The sequence below is a fragment of the Sorghum bicolor genome, chromosome 2 (genome assembly GCF_000003195.3).
Source record: "Sorghum bicolor cultivar BTx623 chromosome 2, Sorghum_bicolor_NCBIv3, whole genome shotgun sequence".
Lineage (NCBI taxonomy): Eukaryota > Viridiplantae > Streptophyta > Magnoliopsida > Poales > Poaceae > Sorghum > Sorghum bicolor.
In genome coordinates, this window is record NC_012871.2 from 9,187,785 (window position 1) to 9,207,999 (window position 20,215).

General features: G+C 40.0%; 1 protein-coding gene, 3 long non-coding RNA genes and 1 pseudogene across 4 annotated transcripts; 1 reads left to right on the top strand and 4 right to left on the bottom strand.

Annotated features, from left to right (window-relative positions):
• LOC110432985 lies at positions 3,401-4,220 on the bottom strand. Its single transcript, XR_002450327.1, has 4 exons — positions 4,067-4,220; positions 3,630-3,975; positions 3,490-3,554; positions 3,401-3,422 (listed from the first exon to the last, which is right to left on the bottom strand). It is a non-coding gene; the product is annotated as an uncharacterized LOC110432985 (long non-coding RNA).
• On the bottom strand, positions 4,239-5,536 carry LOC8081785. The gene is made up of 5 exons (XM_021453358.1): positions 5,462-5,536; positions 5,076-5,349; positions 4,850-4,949; positions 4,537-4,755; positions 4,239-4,449 (listed from the first exon to the last, which is right to left on the bottom strand). Exons 1-5 carry the CDS (start codon positions 5,480-5,482, stop codon positions 4,239-4,241), a joined length of 825 nt encoding a protein of 274 aa, XP_021309033.1. The 5' UTR covers positions 5,483-5,536.
• Positions 9,519-11,674, bottom strand: LOC110432153. The gene is made up of 2 exons (XR_002449554.1): positions 11,138-11,674; positions 9,519-9,789 (listed from the first exon to the last, which is right to left on the bottom strand). It is a non-coding gene; the product is annotated as an uncharacterized LOC110432153 (long non-coding RNA).
• On the bottom strand, positions 11,945-12,584 carry LOC110432152. The gene is made up of 2 exons (XR_002449553.1): positions 12,330-12,584; positions 11,945-11,998 (listed from the first exon to the last, which is right to left on the bottom strand). It is a non-coding gene; the product is annotated as an uncharacterized LOC110432152 (long non-coding RNA).
• LOC8081786 lies at positions 16,148-19,892 on the top strand (annotated as a pseudogene).

Here is a 20,215-nt window from a genome sequence, read left to right on the forward strand (position 1 = left end):
GAGGGAACATGGAACTAGGCCACGACTACCATGGGCCATGACTGTTGGTTGGGTTTCTTACCCTTGTTTGTTTCTTTCTCTAATTTATCTCCTTTCTATTTCTATTTCTATTTCTTCCTCCTCGAGGTTATACTTGTATACATGTAATACACTACTAGGGTGGGTCCACTAGGTCTTACTAAAAATGTTTGCCATGTTATGGTTCATTGCACAAACACAAGACAACTTTATTCATAAAGTTGATTAATCATTTTATTAGAAAATCATAATAACTGTCAAGAAGCAATCACATGTTTGTGTTAATGCACATGCTCAAACATCTGGTTGAGGTTTACCTAATGCATGTGCAAGGTTTTGGAAAAAGTTTTTGAAAGTTTGGATTCTTGGCTCTAGGATTTTCATGGTTGTTACAAGATGGACAGCGCCTGGTAGTGCCTCGTCATCGGCAGCAGGTAGCAGCATTAGCTCCAGTGGTGGAGCACCTGCGGCATTGAGCAGTCCAGGCAGAGGAACTCCGTTAGCCCATGCTCCACCTCGAGCGTCTCCCCTCAGCCAGTGGACCACACCACGAGGAGGAGGACCTCCTCAACCCCCTTCTTCGTGGTTAGTGGTGAAGACATTCATGTCCTAGGAGCCGAGGAGCAGACTATGTTACTCGCAGCGGTTCGCAAGGGGGATGTGAAATGGCAACCGGTTAGGCATGCGTGACTTGTGACTTGTGGCAGTGAGCATATTGGCTCTCATTGTCATGATCGCAAAATCTGGGAGCTATATCAAGTTTGTAGTGGGGCTTGGCAAGTTTTTGGGAGCTCTAAAAATATGTGTTGGTCGACCCCTCTATGTTCTCTTGGCATTCTAACTAAACCAACACTCGAACACCTTCCACTCATCGCCTTTCTAGTTGCTTGATCCAAAGTGAGTTTGGGAAAGATCTAGTGCATTTGCTTAGTAGATTCTCATCTAGTGATGCATTACTTCATCGTTTGGTTTGCATATTTCTTGTTACTCTTGGTGGTTACCACCATCACCTTGATGGTTTGAAGCAGCAAGGATTTTAAGGACCGTGTTGGTGATTGTTCAATTGCTTGATTCGGTTGATTTGTGAGGGGTCTTGTGCTCACTCCACGAGAGATTGTGAAGGGCAACTCTAGGGGAATGCTTATCGCTAGTTGGAGTGCTCTTTTGCTAATTGATTCTTCTAGCACCCAAGTTGTGGATCAAGCTTAAGAGTCTAGTTAGTTCATGAATCACTCACCTAGAGACTCGCCACAATGGGGATTAAGTTGTCGACAAGCAACTGTGAACCTCAGATGAAAAACTAATTGTGTCATCTCTCTTGCCTGGATTGGTTTGCCACTACACTCGTTCTTTATGTTCATATCTAGCTTGTGTAGTTGCTGCTTGTTTGTGTTGCTCTTCTAGTTTAGCTCACTAGTGTAGTTTCTCAAGTTGCTAGCTCTTGTGTGGCTGAGTGCTCTAGTAGTAGAACCAACTTGCTACTGGAATTCTTTAGAAGGCTTGTGTTTGGGTGAAATATAGAGCTTGACAAAGTAGTTACTATATTAGAACCTCTTATTGTAATATCTACTTTGATCTAATATTTTTTCAATTACAGAGAAATTTTTGTAGGCTATTCATCCCCCTTCTGGTCATCTAGATCCTTTCATCTTTCTATTTTTTCATTGTAATTTGGTGACCCATTGTCCGAGACTTCAGTCAAGGAAAACACTTTTACTTATTTATCATATTTTTTACAAAATTAAAAATTTAATAAATATATATTTTATCTATTCTCTCCTAAAGAAGTAACAAGTGGTTCTAATCATCAATCAAATGAACTAGAAATGCTCGCGGCGTTGCCGCTTATGGCCAGTGTGTGGCCTGTTTAAAGCATTCTAATCTCTTATAAAAAAAGCGTTCTCTTCTATGCAGCACACAGAGTAGCAGTAGTATCTATTGTTGGATGTGAAGGTGATAATGTTGAGGCAGACAAACAAGTATAATTGGAGATTGGTAATAATAAGCAACCAGGATGATAATTTACCAAATAAGGTTTAGTTGCGTATCCGAAGAATTATGGCAACATTGTGGGTGGTGATAAATTCTCAACAAAGCATATTGGTGGTTACAACATTGCCATTATAAAAAGTATAATATATATATATATATATATATATATATATATATAGAGAGAGAGAGAGAGAGAGAGAGCACGTCTTAGCAGAGGCAGTGAACATGATTTTCCTCCTCAAAAGGTAGATATGCATCATCTATGTTGTTCTATGTTGCCCAAAAAACTTCGGGCTGTCAAAAGCCATCTTTTCGACCAAAATTTACATAGTAAGAGCATTAGTTAACAAAAGTTGTATGCACAACTCTAAGCAAAGCAGCAGTCCATATTTGCCTTTGCCTGTACACCAAAATATCCCTCTGTTTAGTTTCCATACTATTAGTTGTCTGGCCCTGCCACAAATAAGAAAAATAAGGAAGCATATATATGTATGCTTAGTAAACTAATATTTTCATTTGAAATATAATATTTTGTGTATTGTATATAATCTTGAATTGGGGTATATGTTGAAATAAATCAGTAGGATCCAGGTGTAGGGAGAAACATGATGTCCGTAGAATATTAGTAGATGAAAGTTTAATCCTCAAAGGCACTGTAGAGAGATTTTTATCTGTCTAGAAGCCATTTGAAAATTTATACCAAATTATTAGGTTTCCAAGTTGTAGCAAAAACCTTGAGCTCTCTTCAATTTATATTACTTTGACATAGCAGGAATTTCTGGACATGGCAAAAATGCAAATCAGACTAACTGCTTGTTGTTCTTTGTAGAGAAATAGAAACTTTGTTATTCTCATAAAACAATGTATGCACTTGTTATTTTGTGGGGAAGTACAGTAAAACAAAATTATATCATGAGTGGTATGAAAAGATGTCCTGATTTCAATGTTATATATCAGCCTTTATATCCATATTTTATCTTCGTACTAAAGAGGTTTTTCTCATATGTAACCATACATTGAAGTGTAGTGTAGATGAACACAGGAGAAGAGGAGTGCAGTTAAATTTAAGGTAGAATTTGAGGAATAGAGAAGGGAAAAATGAAAAGAAAAAAAGAAAAAGAGTTGCACGTAGTGGATGTATTTGGTTGTTGAAGTTTACAGGTACAAATAGTAAGGGTAACTTACCTTTGTTCATTCCTTAATTTTTAGCTTCTTCCTCGCCTGTTTCTCTAATTTTTAGTTTCTTCCTTGCCTGTTTCTCATGCTTGTTCTCATCATCGTCATCGTTCTTGGAAAAGATTCAGAAAAAAATATATATATTATGTTCTATAGATTTTTTGTAATTATTTTTTTTTGTGATTGTAAAAAGGGTTACCTGTGATTTGGTATGTTTCTCTGTGGTATCCCAAGCACTGTAATTATTTCAAAAAATATTAGAAGAAGAAAAAAGGATATGCCTACAAGATAGTAAGTACTTACTGAGATTGTTGGTCTATGTCCATGTCTTGTATATCTGTGAATTGAGGAGTGCATGATAATGATGCCTGCAACAAGTTTATAATTAGCATAAATACATGTAATATAAGAGGGACTAAACAATAAATTAGCTTTTGCCACACCTGTTCGATCTTTTTCTTTGATGATATTGTTACCAGTGGTGGCAGATCTTCATCTGATACATCGTGTATGATGTTTGGTAATGTTGCTTGTTTTCCATGTCTTTCTTTAATCATAACCACCTCAAAAGAAGGCTCAATGCTTTTGATACTTCTTTTGAATAGCACTTTCACTATGAAAGTGAATTTATGGCCAATCCATTGTGCTATTTCAGGTGGAATAGAGCTTGGATCATACCTTTTCCTTAGGGTCTCTGCACTTTTTCCAATGAGTTCTACCCCTTTTTTCTCGAAAAACATGAATTGAAGGCTGTAAGTGTCATCTGCTGCAATGAAACAAACTTTGTACCTAAAGCATACAAAAAATGTAGTCAACGAACCTTTTAAAGATCAACTACTAAATGTATGTTACAAGTTTGGTTATGGAGGAGTTTTCTTACTTCCAATCATATTGCTTGCATGAGCAGCCATCTTTTGTGCAGTCATATCCATCATTGCCTAGTATTAATGTGGAGTTGCAGACTTTGCAAGCTCTGTAGCACCATTGCTCTTTTTCTGCTAAAGATATCAGTGTGACCGTACACTGAAATATTTTGTTCTGGATATGTATAGTTAACAAACAAAAATATAATGAGTGATGGCTGATGTATAGAGACTTAAGCAATTTTTATTTCCATATAACATAAGGAGTTGAGTTTTGACCTTATCAGTCAAAGGATCTATGTGTTTGAGGTCAAACAGAGTTTTTTCTTCAACACCTTGCTCCATGTAGTCTTCGCTTTGGAGTTGCAGTTTTTGAATTGGTGTCACTTGATATGGCAATCTGTTTGGAAGTTATAATAATCAACGAAAAATGAGTATAGGGTCAAGACACTGATGTTTGTATTTATATTCAGAATTGAAATAATACCCTCTTTGAAAAGTTCTCATTGCTGGTATATCATTTTCATTAATATACCACCTACATGCCGAAGTTCCACTGAGAAATTTGTAGTCTTCTCGATATATTTTCATGAGTGTGCCCACAAAAATTGCTATGACATGATGATTTTGACCAATATCGAAGACCGCCTCAGCATCAAATTCAAGAGCCCTTTGTCCTGAGAGTGACAAATCAATTGTGTTTCCCCTGCGAGTAATTGGGAGAAATCTAGCAATTGAGACTTTATGCCAAAATTAGTCTATGAGTTGGCAAATCTATATTTTGAAATTTGAAACATTACTTATGATCTTGAAGTGTTATTAGCCTACGCATCATAAGGTCTCCAGATGTGTTACGCGCTACAGCTGCATTTGAGATGGCAGTGATTTTTCCAATCACATCTACATTAAGAAAGGACTGTAAGTCATGATACCTGAACATATGGCAAAGATTGCTAGTATATTTGATGGATATGTGTAGATCAAATGGAAGGCAAGAAATAATGTGTAAAGTAATATTTTTCTTACCTAGGAAACGATCTGTCCTTCTTGCATATTGTGGTAGTATTTCGATTGGGGTCAATGAAAATACATACTTTGGGAAACTTGTGTCGTTGCTATTTCCTTCAAAGATTTCTGTTCTCATGATCAGTTTTAACATGTAAGGAGCATCTACAACTCTGTACCCAGGCTTAGCTCGTTCAACACATGCTTTCCATATGTAGAGAACCTTTCCTTCTTCTAAATATTGTTTCATATGAGGCAGAACTTCTGGAGATACTTCACAGTACATCGCATAACCCTGTAATTTGTAATATTCCAAGATAAGTACATAGGAAAACAATTGTTTTGCAGAAAAAATACTGAGAAAAAACATGTCATAAAATTGCTGTCAAAGGAGTCTGTAGTTATACCTTTTGATCAATGACCACCATGTCAAAATGGATGAGAGGATTTTTTTCACTTTTGCCCCTATATTCCCAAGTCCTTGACACCCTGACATGAATATTATACATAGTGTTCATGGGACGGAGCTCTGATAATGGAGTTCTTTTGCCCTGCAGTTTGGTTACTGAGAATTCTTAATCTCTGTTAAATTTAGATAGTAGTAAAAACAATAATGTAGGTGGAGACACTACCTGCATTGTTAGCTCAACGATGCAATGAAACCTGCAGGGGTAAAAAGGAATACATTAAATTAAATCATAATAGTTAATGTGAAGATGTATAATACAAACAAATAGGCTCAATCAAGTATTTATATATTTCAAACCATGTTCAATATTTCTTTATATACTATATTTGTAGTTTTATTTCCACATGTCCCGTCTTCATTTTCTATCAATATTTTTAGCCCTTGTCTATCCTTTACTCGAGATACCGCAACATATAGTTGGCCGTGAGTGAAGACAGGTTTTCTTAGGTACACTCCTACATTGGATAGTGTTTGTCCTTGGCTTTTGTTTATCGTCATAGAATAGCAAATTTTAATTGGGAACTGTCGATGACACAGAACAAACGCCCAACGACAACCTTGTGTGGTTAGATTTATTCTAGGTATAAAGACTTTTTCTCCGACATGCGTTCCTGTTATAATTATTGCCTCTACGACATTTTGTCCAAGATTTATTACTATTAATCTTGTTCCGTTGCACAATCCTATACTTTGGTTAAGATTTCGTAGGAGCATAACTGGGACTCCTATTTTTAATTTAAGTTTATGGGTGGGGAACTTGTTTGCACTTAGACTGTTCAAATATTCGATAGGGTATAATATATCAGCATCATTACAAGTATCTGTGCATTTGGATATTGAGTCTGCACTATAGTATTCAACTTCATTTCCAGGTAATAAATTAAGCATGTACTCATTTATTTCATCCACTATTTCATTTGTCGTCGCTAATATTGCTCTATTTTTGAGATACTCGGGATCGCTGTAGTTTGATCTAAAATCAGGGAATGTTGACTCTACAAGAGCCCTTATCTTGTCCTCTGCTTTTTTTATCAATAAATCATCTGGGATTTCAACTTCAATGCAATCTGAAAGTTCATTTGTGTCAGATGTAGAGTTATTTTCCGTGCTTCCATTTCCTATACTTAATATCCATTGACTAAATTCATTTAATTGTTTGTACTCTGATGTGTTTGCCTCGATTTTTTTCAATCGCATGTTTTCATGTAAGTAAAGCCTTTTTGTGTATTTCCATAGATATGATCGAAATATGGAGGCATGAATTATTTGTGCTCTTGTAGCATTTTCGATTACTGGTAATATTTGTTTCGGGTCTCCTCCTAGTACTACAACATTTCCTCCAAATGGTACATCTTGTAACTTTGGTTCTTTTTCAGAATTTATATCTCTAAGTGATCTATCAAGAGCCTCAAAGCATTGCTTATTTGTCATTAGCGCTTCATCCCAAATGATAAGATCTGTGTTAACAATGATGAAAGCCCTAGTTTGGTTTTGGATAATTGATGAAACCTATATGTACTAACCTTTGTCATGAGTGAAATACAAAGATAGGTTGGTACACACCAAGTGATGGAGCTAGATGATGGTCATGGTGATGGAGATGACCAAAATATGATATTCAAGTGCTCCAACTTTGAACAGAAGAAAGAGAAAACAAAATGAGCTCAAGGCAAAGGTATTTTTAATAGGGCCATTTTGTTTTGCCACTCAAGACACCTAGAGGGTGTGAGTGGATTTAGAATAGATAACCGTACTATAAAGAGGGGAAATCTTTAATTGCAATGGTTATCTAGTGCCACTAAGTGTGAGTCTTTTTTGCATATGCATTGCGCTTAGTGACGTGGTGAGAATACTTGAGAAAACCCTAACAATTATTTGTGAAAATGCTAACTTAAGTGCTCAATTGTTTTTGGTACTTTATGGGAAAGTTAGCACCTTAAAAAGGGGTTTTGAGTTGGAAAACCGAGCTAGTAGTCTTGCCCAAACAGCAAGGGGTCGATCGGAGTTATTCTCTACCCTACCTGGATATTCTGGTATTTGTGCTTGCAACAGAGAGGGGTCGGTTGGAATTTTAGCTGCCCCGCACTGGAAATTTTTCAGTACTGGAGTTCACCCACGCCAACGGTCAAAAGTGTGTGCGCCTGGAATTATTTCCTACCCGCACTGAAATTTCTCGCGAGATTGGGCTGCTGCAACGGTCGGATGAGTGGCTGGCAGAGGATAAGGTCGGGTTTCACCCCTTCCTTTCTTCCTCCTCAATCCATTCCCCATTCTCGCTCTCTTGAAGAACTCCAAGAAAAGAAAAGCTCTCCCCTTCTCCTCTCTCACTCCCAAGGTTTTGTGCTCCATTCAAGTGAGAGAGAAAGCTCTAGAGATCGATTTGAGAGCTCCAAGAGGATCTCCTCCCTCTCCTCTCCATTCCCATGGTTGGTTCTCTTTGATGAGAGGAGTTGAGGAAACCCTAGTGTTCATGCATTTGTGATTCATATTTGTGGCACTAGTTGATTGTTGGGATTGTGGATTTCTTGTTACTCTTGGTGATTGCCGTCACCTAGACGGTTGGTGTTGGATTGATTGGTGAGGGGATTTGGTGATTGTGTCCGCCCCCAATCAAGGTGATATTTGTGAGGGGTTGTTGTGGTTCCCCGGCGGAGTGCTAAATTCCAACTCTAGTGGATTACTCGTGTCATTGAGGTACCGCACTTGAGAGTGGGGTCTTGCGGTTTCCTTGCGAGGGTGGCTGGCAAGTCACACCGAAGAACCATCTAGGTGTTGGTCGACACAACGGGGACTAGCTTACCGGCAAGTAAGTGAACCTCAGGAGAAAAATATTTGTGTCATCTCTTGTTTCCCGGTGAATTGGATTGTTTGATACATATATTGTTGGAATTAATTATTTGGTGATTGGCAACATCCTCTACTCTTCACCGTCGGTATAAAAGTCAAATTCCCTTCTCTTTCATACTTGCAATTTATCTTGTTAGCTCTCTAATTAGTTAGAGTAGAGACCTAGCCGTTTGAGTGCATAGAGATTATAATTACTAGAATTGCAATAGGTGGCTTGCCTAACAATTAGAGCTAAAGCAAACCGCTTTTATAGCCATTTGTGTTACTAACAATTTGCTCTAGTGTTTTATAGATTTTTTAATAGGCTATTCACCCCCCCTCTAGCCATCTAGGACCTTACAAATGAGCTCTGCTAATTTTGTTCCTCTTTTAATATCGCAAATTGAAAGTTCATCCACATCTATAGGAATTCTAAATCTTGAATGTGCAGTGCATCCATTTGGAAGTAGCAAAGATGCAACTCCTGATGACGCAACTGTAAGTACAATCTTTCTTTGTGCTCTCAAATATGCGATTATAGTGTTCCATAGGAATGTTTTGCCTGTTCCACCATGAGCAATGACAAAAAAAATATTTGGGTCTTTATTTAGAACAGAATTTATTATGGAATGAAATGCAATTTCTTTGGTCATTATTTAGTTGCTGGTAAAGTTTATTTGATTGTACTTCTAACTCATTGCAATCATAATTTAGTTCTTCTTGAATTAATTGGTTGTTTACATCACTTTTGTACTGTGATGATTTTTGTGGAAGGTTATAGTTGTACATATAAATTCCATTCTTCGAAAATATTTCTTCGAGCTCTTGTAGTAGCATGTCCTGTAGTTCAGTATCTGTTGGAGTGTATGCAACTGGGTGATATTTATTAATGAGATAATGTTGAATGTCATCGGTCATTTTCCTCCAATTCTCGTTATAAAATTTTCGCTCATATTGTTTTGTCCAGAAAATATATATAAATAGAAGTTTTGTCAAAATTCAGCCATCCAGAAAACATGACTGCTTGAGACCATATAGAAAGCAAAATTTGTATGTAGGGCACACTAATAAATAAGATACTTTTCTTGAACGAACAAATCACTCGAGTTCTTATTTTATATATAAGCTTGAAAATAAGGCATAAAGGACAGAAGACCAATAACGCAAGGAATCAAGAGGAAAGATTTTTTTTAAAGAGAAAACCTCTGCTTTTATAAAGCACCAAGTTTGGATACAAACTGGGAAGCCAGTATCTCAATGAACCAAAGGATACTAAACAGAGTCTATTACAAAGCCACAGTCTAAACCAAAATATCAAAGCTCGAACACATCTGTGGACATCACTAAGCTTGGATCAAAACTCCTCATCCAGCAGATCAAACCGTCCTTCGCTTGCAGCACCTTCCATCTATCACTTTCCTTCAAGAGTATCGACCATCTCTGTAACAGTGATAAGGCATCAAACAAAACGTCAGATGGCGCGTTAGGAAAATGTTTCTCTATCGCCATTTTGTTCCTTGTAACCCATAGGGTCCAGGCAAAACCTGCGAAAAGAAACATAAGCAACAGCGCAGATAAGGGACCTTTGCCCCACAGCCAACCCTCTGAGAGTTCTTGCAAGGAATGAGGGACATCCTCCAGACAGAAAACCTCCCTTATGATTGCCCAAATCAATTTAGCAAGAACACAATCAAAAAGAATATCATTAATAGTTTCTAGAACCCCACAAAGGCAACATTTGCCATCTCCTTTCCAACCTTGGCTGGAACTCAGCCATTAATTCGTGAGGAAAATCAGCAAGGCCAGTAAAATAGAGAAGGATTGGTGTGTGGAGCCCATGTTCCATCAGGTCGTCACAGTATAGCACGTGAAAGGCTCAGCCAAACTCCATCCGTAGCAGACACTGCACTGCTGCACAGAACAGGCAGCACTACCACCGCAGTAGCTAGTAGCATCTTTCCCTTTTCCAAGCAGGATGCCATTTCATCCCCCCTCCCTTCTCCACAAAAAAAAGGGCATATTCATTTCGCTTCTCCACAGAGCAGGTCGCTCGTAGCTGCTTCCTCTTCGTCCAAATCAGGAAGCAGAGCAGCAACACCATGGCATCGGCAGTAAGCTGCAGGGCAGGTGGTCTTTTATTTCAGGTGGAAGAACCCCACCCAATGACCCACTCGCTCCGGAAGGGGAAGGTCGCTGTCGAGCAGCATGGTTGCCCTTGGCAACGTGCTTTGCTCCGGCCCTGGACGTGGTCGCGTATGCGAACAGACCAGACGTCGAGATCTTCACTGCAAGGGCTGCCCGCGCCAGGATGTTAGAGACCGGAGCGCCTGGGGTCGCCGTGCTCGCATCCCACCTACGCCGGCCGCTGGGGTCGCTGGGGCCGCTGCGGCCCCTATCCCAAGAACCGCGCGGCCTGGGGACCTCGAGTTGGGAGGCGGTCGTGAGCCCCTCGAGCGGCGGCCGCCGCGTTTGCACCCATCGCGGCCGCTCTACCAACGCGGGCGTGGCCGGATCTCCGGTGCGGGACGTGACCGCAGCTGAGCAGAGGCCAGAGGGTGGCGGCGCTGCAAGGCAGAGGGGCGCCGAGCGCCGTTGGCTGTGCCCGTGCAGTTCGCCGGCGGCGGTGATAGCCGGTGTGGATGGTTGGGTGCGACGATTGGATCTGAAGGATGATACTTGTGACCACTGACTGGCTAGGATTTTGATTAAGATTTTTTTTTCCAGGTGGAAAGGGGATGGTCATAGATACTACGAGATTTCAATTTTACTGGAGAAGAAGATGACGTACCTTTCGATTGACTGGAGTGGTCTTCTCTGCGTTCGTGACGGTGGAAGAGATGAGAAAGAAATAGCAGTGAATGGAAGAGAAGAGGGAACGACAGGGTAAAAAATATATCTACTGTCCGGGATTTACCAGAGGCTTCACGAAGCCTTTGGAACCAGCCTGTATACAGAGGCTACGCTAAAACGCTCGAGAACAGTGCGACGCTAAAACGCTCGAGGACCGTTCCTTTGGAATCTTACGGATGAAGGAAAACCAGGTAACGTGGCCCAATGAGATGGCCTGGTTTGGTGCAGGAATCGTTCTTTAGAGATGCCTCCAAGTGATTCAGTAGTACCACAACAAAGCCTGTGACTATATATCAGTGCAAAGAAGAAGCAAACATCTATATATCACATCTATAATAAGATATTAAATGTTATGGGAACAGTTTAAGCAAGCCTAGTAATGCCTCTGTATTTATAAATCAGGCACACATTTAAGCTGTTAATTAAGTTCCTCATCGGCAACTCCATTGCTGCAACCTGGATATACATGATTGATCAGTTTGGTATGAGCTTGAAGTGTGGCTTGTCCATGGACGGGGAAGGGTCATAGCTGCTGTAATCGTTCGTCTTGACGTTGAGCCTCCGAACTTGCACCAATGGCACTAGTGCTTCCTTTCGTGCTGCCTACATATTGATTTTCACATACAAATGAGCAAAACGGGTAGATAATTTTTTCCTGAAAAAGCTAGATATATATATATATGAAGCCCATGTATATAGAGATGAACTCAGGGAGATGCATGAATGGAGCGTTTGGGAAAGCCTACCTCTCCTTGTTGACGTAGGGCACCTTGATCCGTCAAGAAACTGTAGTGTCTCCCTGAAAGAAGAAACCATCGCACCAGTGAAAACCATGAAGAGTCAAACCTATTTCCTAAAGGATAATCACGCATATATTCACACCTGCTACACATAACTGGAACCTATTATTTAGTTCCTTCACCAGATATGCTTTCCAAGATCTACTTATCTTGTATCTTGTTGAAACTTAATATAAACTAGGCCGGACCAGCTAGAAGGAGCTTGTTCTAGAGCGAGGTAAAACAGGACATTGAGTACTCAACAACCATATGTTCACGGATTAATTCAAGGATTCAATCATGGAAAGCAAACTCAAGGACCTCTAGGAAGAGTGTTCTACTCGCACAAACCAGCAAATGAAGTCGAGAACAACAAGGCGAAGGTGATGAAAGCAAAGAGGTGGCCAGATCTCCATGGGCATGGCAGCGTCCCCATTTCTGAAGTCATGCACTGGAAACACTCTGCTAACACGCTCAAAACATGAACATGAGGCAAGGTGAGGTGAAGCAGGCCTTAGTTTTCGCCCCACCTTTCTATGGCCCCAGCAGCCTACTATATAACCACTCAGCTAGGCAATAGATGCTAATCCCACTTTGTCTGAACAAGTTCCAAGGGAAGGGGATTTGAGAATTTTCTGTGGGCAGAGTGTCAGGCTGTCATTCTTTCTGCTGCATGGAATTTTAAGGATGGGGTAATCATGTTTGGTCTATGCTTACTTACTTCTTTTTAAATTTGCATGATAGTATCCCTTCATTCTTAATTATAGGACGTTTTGGCTTTTCTAGATACTTGTACTTAGATATACATTATGTCTAGATATATGGTAAAAGCAATATCCTCGTAAGAAAAAGCAATGTATCTAAAAAAGCCAAACAGTCTTATAATTTCCAACCGAGGGGGTACTTGACAATTGCAACTGGACAAATGTCCTGTTTCAATTACAGTAATAATTTCTTTTATACTGCTTCTCCAGCACACTAGCACATGTTTTTTTTGGGGGAATGGCTATTGTAGTTTGATGATGTGATTTCTATCAGTTGTTGCTGGCATGTGCAATTCGAAGCTGGCTGTATGTGTTCTTTCTTTCAGTATTTTTTTTCGAATTTAAGAGATTCTACATGCTGAGGAATATGATTATTACCAGTGTTAGCGTTGTGTTTCAAACTAGTGGGACCAAAAAATAGTAGGTCCCTATCAAAAAAAAAAGTAGGTCGATGGATACGATCTTCAGTATCTGCATGAAGTAATTTGATTCCTTCACCCTTTTTTGTGTAACTAATTTATCGTCACCGGTAAACCTGGAATAATTCATACACTCAAAAGCATAGTAGGTTGTTAAAAGGTGCGATTAAGTTGGCTGAAATGAGAAACAGTTGCACAGTGCGCCACATTCTTCAGTATATACTATGTGGATTACAGTACATTGGGATAGACATAAAACAGTGGTCACGCTTGCTCTCGTTTGTCACCACCCTACAGTTAGTTCACACGTTCCATCATCATGTCATGGGAAGCACCGAAGCAGTGGCATGGAGATAGATCAAAGGGGAAAATGCCTGCCAGCCTAAAAGAATTGCCACTGGCGATTTAGCAACCGGCCGGCCCTCATTGCTTTTGTAGATATGCACGATTTTTTGCTGAATGGAAGCACTATATGTTGCGGAATCAGGCAGAGGGAATAGTGCAGGAGAAAGACACAATGCAAAGTGGCCTTGATGATACCCTGATAGAATGTGACCATCACCATGAACAACGATGCAAAGCACATCGTCACAAGAGGGCAGTAGTGGAGGATAAAGCGGGAGCTCCACTACGGGGTGAGTGCTCTGAACAGTGACAATGTGATAAGATGATCCGCACTATCAGAAATATGGAACTTAGGAAAGGTCTAGTAATTTTGGTGGTTGCAATAATTATAATTAACAATATATGTTTTCTAGTATACAATAGACACTAGTCCTAAGGATGGAAAGATGGACTTGAGCTAGGATATGGTGAAGTTCAAGCAATCAACGCCTAAAAGAAAATCAAAGTCAAGTATTGAAGACCCTAAGAAACAAGCAAGAAGCTCAAGAAATCAAGCAAGCAAAGCCTAGACAACAGGACGCAAAGAAACAACACTCGGATAACATCGGAGCTTTCCAATATATGCTGTGCTAGAATAGTAGCACGAGAGCCTTTCAAGTATGTATCAGGCACTGACAAACCACAAAATGAATAGGCTTCCAATGGTCGACAATGACTAATCGACGTGGCAGAGGCACCAAATTTCTCTAGTGTGATCACCCGAACTATTCGGTGCTCACTACAAATGCAGCCCAAGGGTCGAACGACTAGTGGAGTTGGTTGTAGCTATATATACTTGGGCATTTAGAGTGTGTCAGAGTTTTAGGAAAATATGGTTGAGTTGAGACTCATACATTTGTGCTATATCCACCATATGCGCTTAAGAGAAGATTAGGTGATTAGATAAAGTTCTTGGATTAGTCTTTAGGCTAGCTAGAGGTTGCATTAGCACTTTCTCTAGGTTTAGGACTAGTGTTTAGTCAGGTTTCATATCTTCTTTCTATCATTGCTTGCATGCACCAAGTATTGTACTCCTTGCGGCTTATAATAAGTCTTGTAAGACCTTCCAACCGATCTTGTAGAATGGCCATCGTTGGTGTAGTAGGGACGTGAGGCCCTCAAAATTTTTGGATGAAGCTCACCTAGTAGAGATAGACAGGAGGAAAGGCCATATGGAGACCCACTTGTGTATGGAAAAGACAATGGAGTTACCCAACCATGTAGTTTGTCTCTTGCAAGGGCATCCTTCTAAGGGGATCTAACGAGGTCTACTTGAAAGCGTGAGCTTTTCAATACCTAGGGAAAAACATTGCCATGCAAGAGTTTGTATTCTCAGGAGTTTGTATTCCCTAACACAATTATGTTTCCACATTTACCTATTATTTCCTTGGTGTATGCTTCACCTTTCTAGTTTCTAGTCTAGCTTGCTAGATAGTTGATAGGATTGGAAAGTTTCATGATCGTATCAAGATCTATTTAAATTCAGCTCGGTCTTCTTCTAGAAAAGATTGAGCCGAGAATTTAATTGCAATCAATTAGAGGAATAAAGAAGAATTAATAGGTTTCTTAACAGAGTCTAAAAAGTAAATCATTGAGGATTGGAAATATAAAAGAACATTGCATTGCATTAGAGGGGAAATTCACTGTTGGATAGCAATAAACATGTAAAAAATGTTACTCTCTCCGTCCACAAATAAATGCACATCTCATTTCCCAAAGAGTTAAACTATTTTAAGTTTGACCAAATATATACAAAAATATACTAATATTTATTATATGTAATATGTATCATTAGATTGAGCATGAAATATATTTTCATAATATATTTATCTGTAGATATAAATATTGATATTATTTGATATATTTTTTGTCAAACTTGAAAAAGTCTCTTTGGGAAGCATGACGTGCATTTATTTGTGGACAGAGGGAGTATAGTACAATCAATTTTCTGCCAGTACAATAAAATTGTGTTGCGAAACAATTTAAATCAACAACAAAAATAATCCAAACAGCGTATCACATACATGAAAGAAAAAAAATGAAAACTATACTACAAATACACAATACAAGGAAAAAATTAGAACTTAAGAAGATATTCATAGTCTCATAGATCAGTCGTTCATAATAATAATAATAATAACAATAACAATAACAATAACAATAATAATAATAATAATAATAATAATAAATAATAATAATAATAATAAATAATAATAATAAATAAATAAATATATAAAACAAAAAAGGAGAAGGAAATCGCCTTAACTCAACAAAGAAACAGCCCAGCAAAGCGAAACGGCCATGGAAAAAGAGAACAAATCCACCCATCAAACGGTTTTGAAGTTCACCCATCTGCATGGGCCACTATGAGAAAATTGACAATTTGCTCTTCTCAGCAATGGGCTTCGCAGTATAGCCCACAGCCCAGGCGACAGATATTGCTGAGGCACGCATGACGACTTCGCAATGTCCGTACTCCAACATCAATCGACAAAATCACCCGCTTCACCAGAGCTTATAGCCTCTGTGAAATGTTTAAATTGCTTGACACCAAGCAGCCAAACTCAGATACGTGAAGCAGATGAATGGTTATCAACTGTGCAAGTTTAGAAAGTTCTGCAGGCTGAAGAGTTGGTCACGTCGAAACAGGACAGTTTCTGCTGTTAAAGTTCCACTATCTAGACTGAAACCAGATGTCGTGTGCACAAATTTCTCCACAGAGTGCCCTATCCTAAAGTCTACTGACTGTAGCGTTGTAGAAAGAGACACCAATAAATGTCAAAAATATCCTGCTACATCGTTCTCAGCTGAGCAAACCATAGCTCAGCGAAGTCAGAGGACAGACTCCAAATTTACTAGTTCAAACATGCCATCACTACTTATCCTTTGGCCTTCACGTCTCAACTACCAAACTGAGAAACAATATGGCCATGGCAATGGGGGTCTTCACCTTGCTACCGCCACTCGTTGCCGTCCTGCTGATCCCCACTGTGAGCGCCGGTGATGAGGCGGCGCTGCTAACTTTCAAAGCACAAGTAGTCATCGATTGCAGTTCTGGTACGCTGGCCTCATGGAACAGCAGCACCAGCTTCTGCAGCTGGGAGGGCGTGACATGCAGCCGTCGGAGGCCAACACAGGTGTCGGCGTTGAGCTTGCAAGGCAGCGGTCTCAAAGGAGCACTACCCCCGGCAATAGGTAATCTGAAATCCCTGCAGACGCTCAACCTGAGCACCAATGAGCTATATGGTGAGATCCCGGCAAGCCTGGGCCATCTCCGGCGCCTGAAGACACTCGACCTGAGCAACAACTTATTCTCCGGGGAGTTCCCTGCCAATCTCACCTCCTGCATCAGCATGACCATCATGGAAGCAATGACTTCCCTGGAAGCAATATCTCTGAGGAACAACAGCTTTGCAGGACCCATCCCGGCATCACTGGCCAATCTATCTCATCTGCAGTATCTCAGTCTCTCCAACAACCAGCTCGATGGATCAATACCACCAGGACTCGGCAGCATTCAGAGCATGTGGCAACTCCATCTCTACAACAGTAACCTCTCCGGTTTGCTTCCACTCTCTCTATACAACTTGTCTTCACTGATCAGCTTTCAGGTGGGGGGCAACATGTTGCATGGAAGCATTCCTACTGATGTCGGAAACAGATTCCCCAGCATGCAGATTCTTAGCTTGTCAAGTAACCAATTCACCGGGATAATCCCTTCTTCAGTGTCTAATCTCTCCCATCTCACGACACTCAACCTCGAGCAAAATAGATTGACCTGCCACTTTGGGGAGGGTGAGAACTCTGCAAAATTTGCTCTTGACAGAAAACAAACTTGAAGCAAATGATAAGGAAGGATGGGAATTCATCAATTCTCTATCAAACTGCAGCCATCTGCGGTGGTTGATACTCAGTGACAACTCTTTTGGAGGACACCTACCAGGTTCAGTTGTGAACCTCTCAGTGACCCTTCAAAAGCTATACTTGGATGACAATAGGATCTCTGGGAGTATCCCTGCAGAGTGCAGACATCGGAAATCTTGTTGGTCTCAACATACTGCTGACTGTGAACAATTCTATGTCAGGAGTGATTCCGGACAGCATTGGGAAACTAGAAAACTTGGTAGACCTTGGCCTGTATGGTAATTAGGGATGAAAACGGTACGGATATTTCCCGACCGTATTCGAGACCGAATTCGTTTAGAGTAGTTCAGATCTGTCCGTATCCGAGTCCGAATATTCAACATCCGATACCGTATCCGTATCCGAATACTTAAATCGTATATTTATGATGTCGACATCCAATCGTACCTTATCCGACATGATTGACATTATCCGTATTTGAATCCGAATCCGACCAGAAATATGAAAACAAATATGATATCGGTGATATCTGTCTGTATCCGATCCGTTTTCATCCCTAATGGTAATGCCTTGTCAGGTGTCATACCACCCGTCTATAGGAAATCTCACAAAATTAACTAGGTTCCTTGCATTTTACAACAATCTGGAAGGACCAATACCAGAAAGTCTTGGGAAGCTGAAGAATCTATTTATTCTTGATCTCTCGACAGATTACAACCTTAATGGTTCTATACCCAAGGCAATTTTGAAGCGTCCTTCACTTTCATGGTACTTAGATTTATCATATAATTCTCTTTCAGGACCCCTTCCATCAGAAGTTGGTACCATGACTAACCTCAACGAGTTAATCTTGTCAGGAAACAAGTTGTCTGGCCAAATACCTAGTAGCCTTGGAAACTGCATAGTTTTGGTCAAACTTTTACTGGATATAAGAACTCGTTTGAGGGTAGCATACCTCAATCTCTGAGCAACTTGAAAGGACTCAGTGTATTGAATCTGACCATGAACAATTTGTCTGGTAGGATCCCTGATGCCATTGGTAGTATTAGAGCTCTACAACATTTGTACTAGCACACAACAATTTATCAGGGTCCATCCCAGAAGATTTGCAGAATTTGACATCGTTGTCTATACTGGATTTATCTTTCAATAATTTGCAGGGTGAGGTGCCAGACAAAGGTGCTTTCAGAAACCTAACTTACATATCAGTTGCTGGGAATAATCAGTTGTGCAGCAAAACACATCAACTTCACTTGGCAACTTGCTCTACAAGCCCATTAGGAAAGGACAAAAAGAAGAAATCAAAGTCTCTTGTAATTTCTCTGCTAACATCTATAATAGTCTTATCATCAGTTTCAGTTATTCTCCTTGTTTGGATGCTCTGGAAGAAGCACAAACTAAGGCATAAGAGTACTGTAGAATCTCCAATTGCTGAACAATATGAAAGAATTTCATACCTTACATTATCAAGAGGAACCAATGGGTTTTCAGAAGATAACTTGCTCGGAAGTGGTAGATATGGCGCTGTTTATAAATGCATTCTCGATAATGAGGAGAAAACCTTGGCTGTCAAGGTCTTTAACCTTTGTCAATCTGGATCTTCCAAGAGTTTTGAGGCAGAATGTGAGGCCATGAGAAGGATACGACACCGTCGTCTTATAAAGATCATTACTTGTTGCTCAAGTACAGACCCCCAAGGTCAAGAGTTCAAGGCATTAGTTTTTGAATTTATGCCCAATGGTAGCTTAGATCATTGGCTTCATCGAGAATCTCAGCTCACTTCAAGCAGGACACTTAGCTTTTGCCAGAGGTTGGATATAGCTGTTGATATAGTCACTGCAGTTGAGTATCTTCACAATAACTGTCAACCGCAGGTAATCCATTGTGACCTTAAGCCAAGCAACATTCTTCTTGCTGAAGATATGAGTGCCCGAGTAGGAGATTTCGGCATATCAAAATTTCTCCCAGAAAATACAAGGATACAAAATTCATATAGCTCAATTCGAATAAGAGGTTCAATTGGCTATGTTGCTCCAGGTGACAAAAATTCTTAATATTGTTATCTTGTGCGTTTCAAACAAATCTGACATGCTAATGGTTTTTTTTCTGACGTAACTGTAGAGTATGGTGAAGGCTCTGCAATCTCAACATCTGGTGATATTTATAGTCTTGGCATATTGCTGCTTGAGATGTTTACCGGCAGAAGCCCAACAGACAACATGTCCAGAGATTCACTAGATCTGTACAAGTTCACCGAGGAGGCTCTACCAGACAGAGCCTTGGAGATAGCAGACCCAACAATCTGGCTGCACAAAGAACCGATGGATAGCACTACGGGAAGTAGAATCCGGGAATGCTTGATTTCTATCTTCAGGATTGGCCTATCCTGCTCGAAGCAACAGCCTCGAGGGCGAGCATCGATAAGAGATGTTGTGGTGGAGATGCATGCGGTCCGAGATGCATACCTGATGTTTGGCAATTAGCATCCAAGGGAATATGAGATAGAAAGAGCATCCGCTAATCAGACATCCAGAGAGACTCTGATCAAACAGGCAGGTAGAAATGATTCTGAAATAAAAATTAGCCAAATATATTGTTTCAGTTAAAAGCTGTTCCCAGAGCTATACTACTTTGTGTTGCGTAATTGTGCCAGTATCAGTGTATATGTTGTTTCAGTTAAAAGCTGATAATGTACACCAGATCTCTTGGGCCACAAATATTACATACTACAATCACTAATATTTTAAATTTAAATGAGTTTAGTAGTAGAAGTTGGAATGGTAAATCAGTTATGAAGAAATAATAC

Bases quoted from the DNA above. Each gene is read 5' to 3' on its own strand.
- LOC8081785 (XM_021453358.1), bottom strand. From the start codon at position 5,482: ATGGTGGTCATTGATCAAAAG. The intron at 5,350-5,461 runs GTATAACTACAG...TACAAATTACAG, and splicing joins TGGTGGTCATTGATCAAAAG to GGTTATGCGATGTACTGTGA. The intron at 4,950-5,075 runs GTAAGAAAAATA...TTCTTAATGTAG, and splicing joins AAGGACAGATCGTTTCCTAG to ATGTGATTGGAAAAATCACT.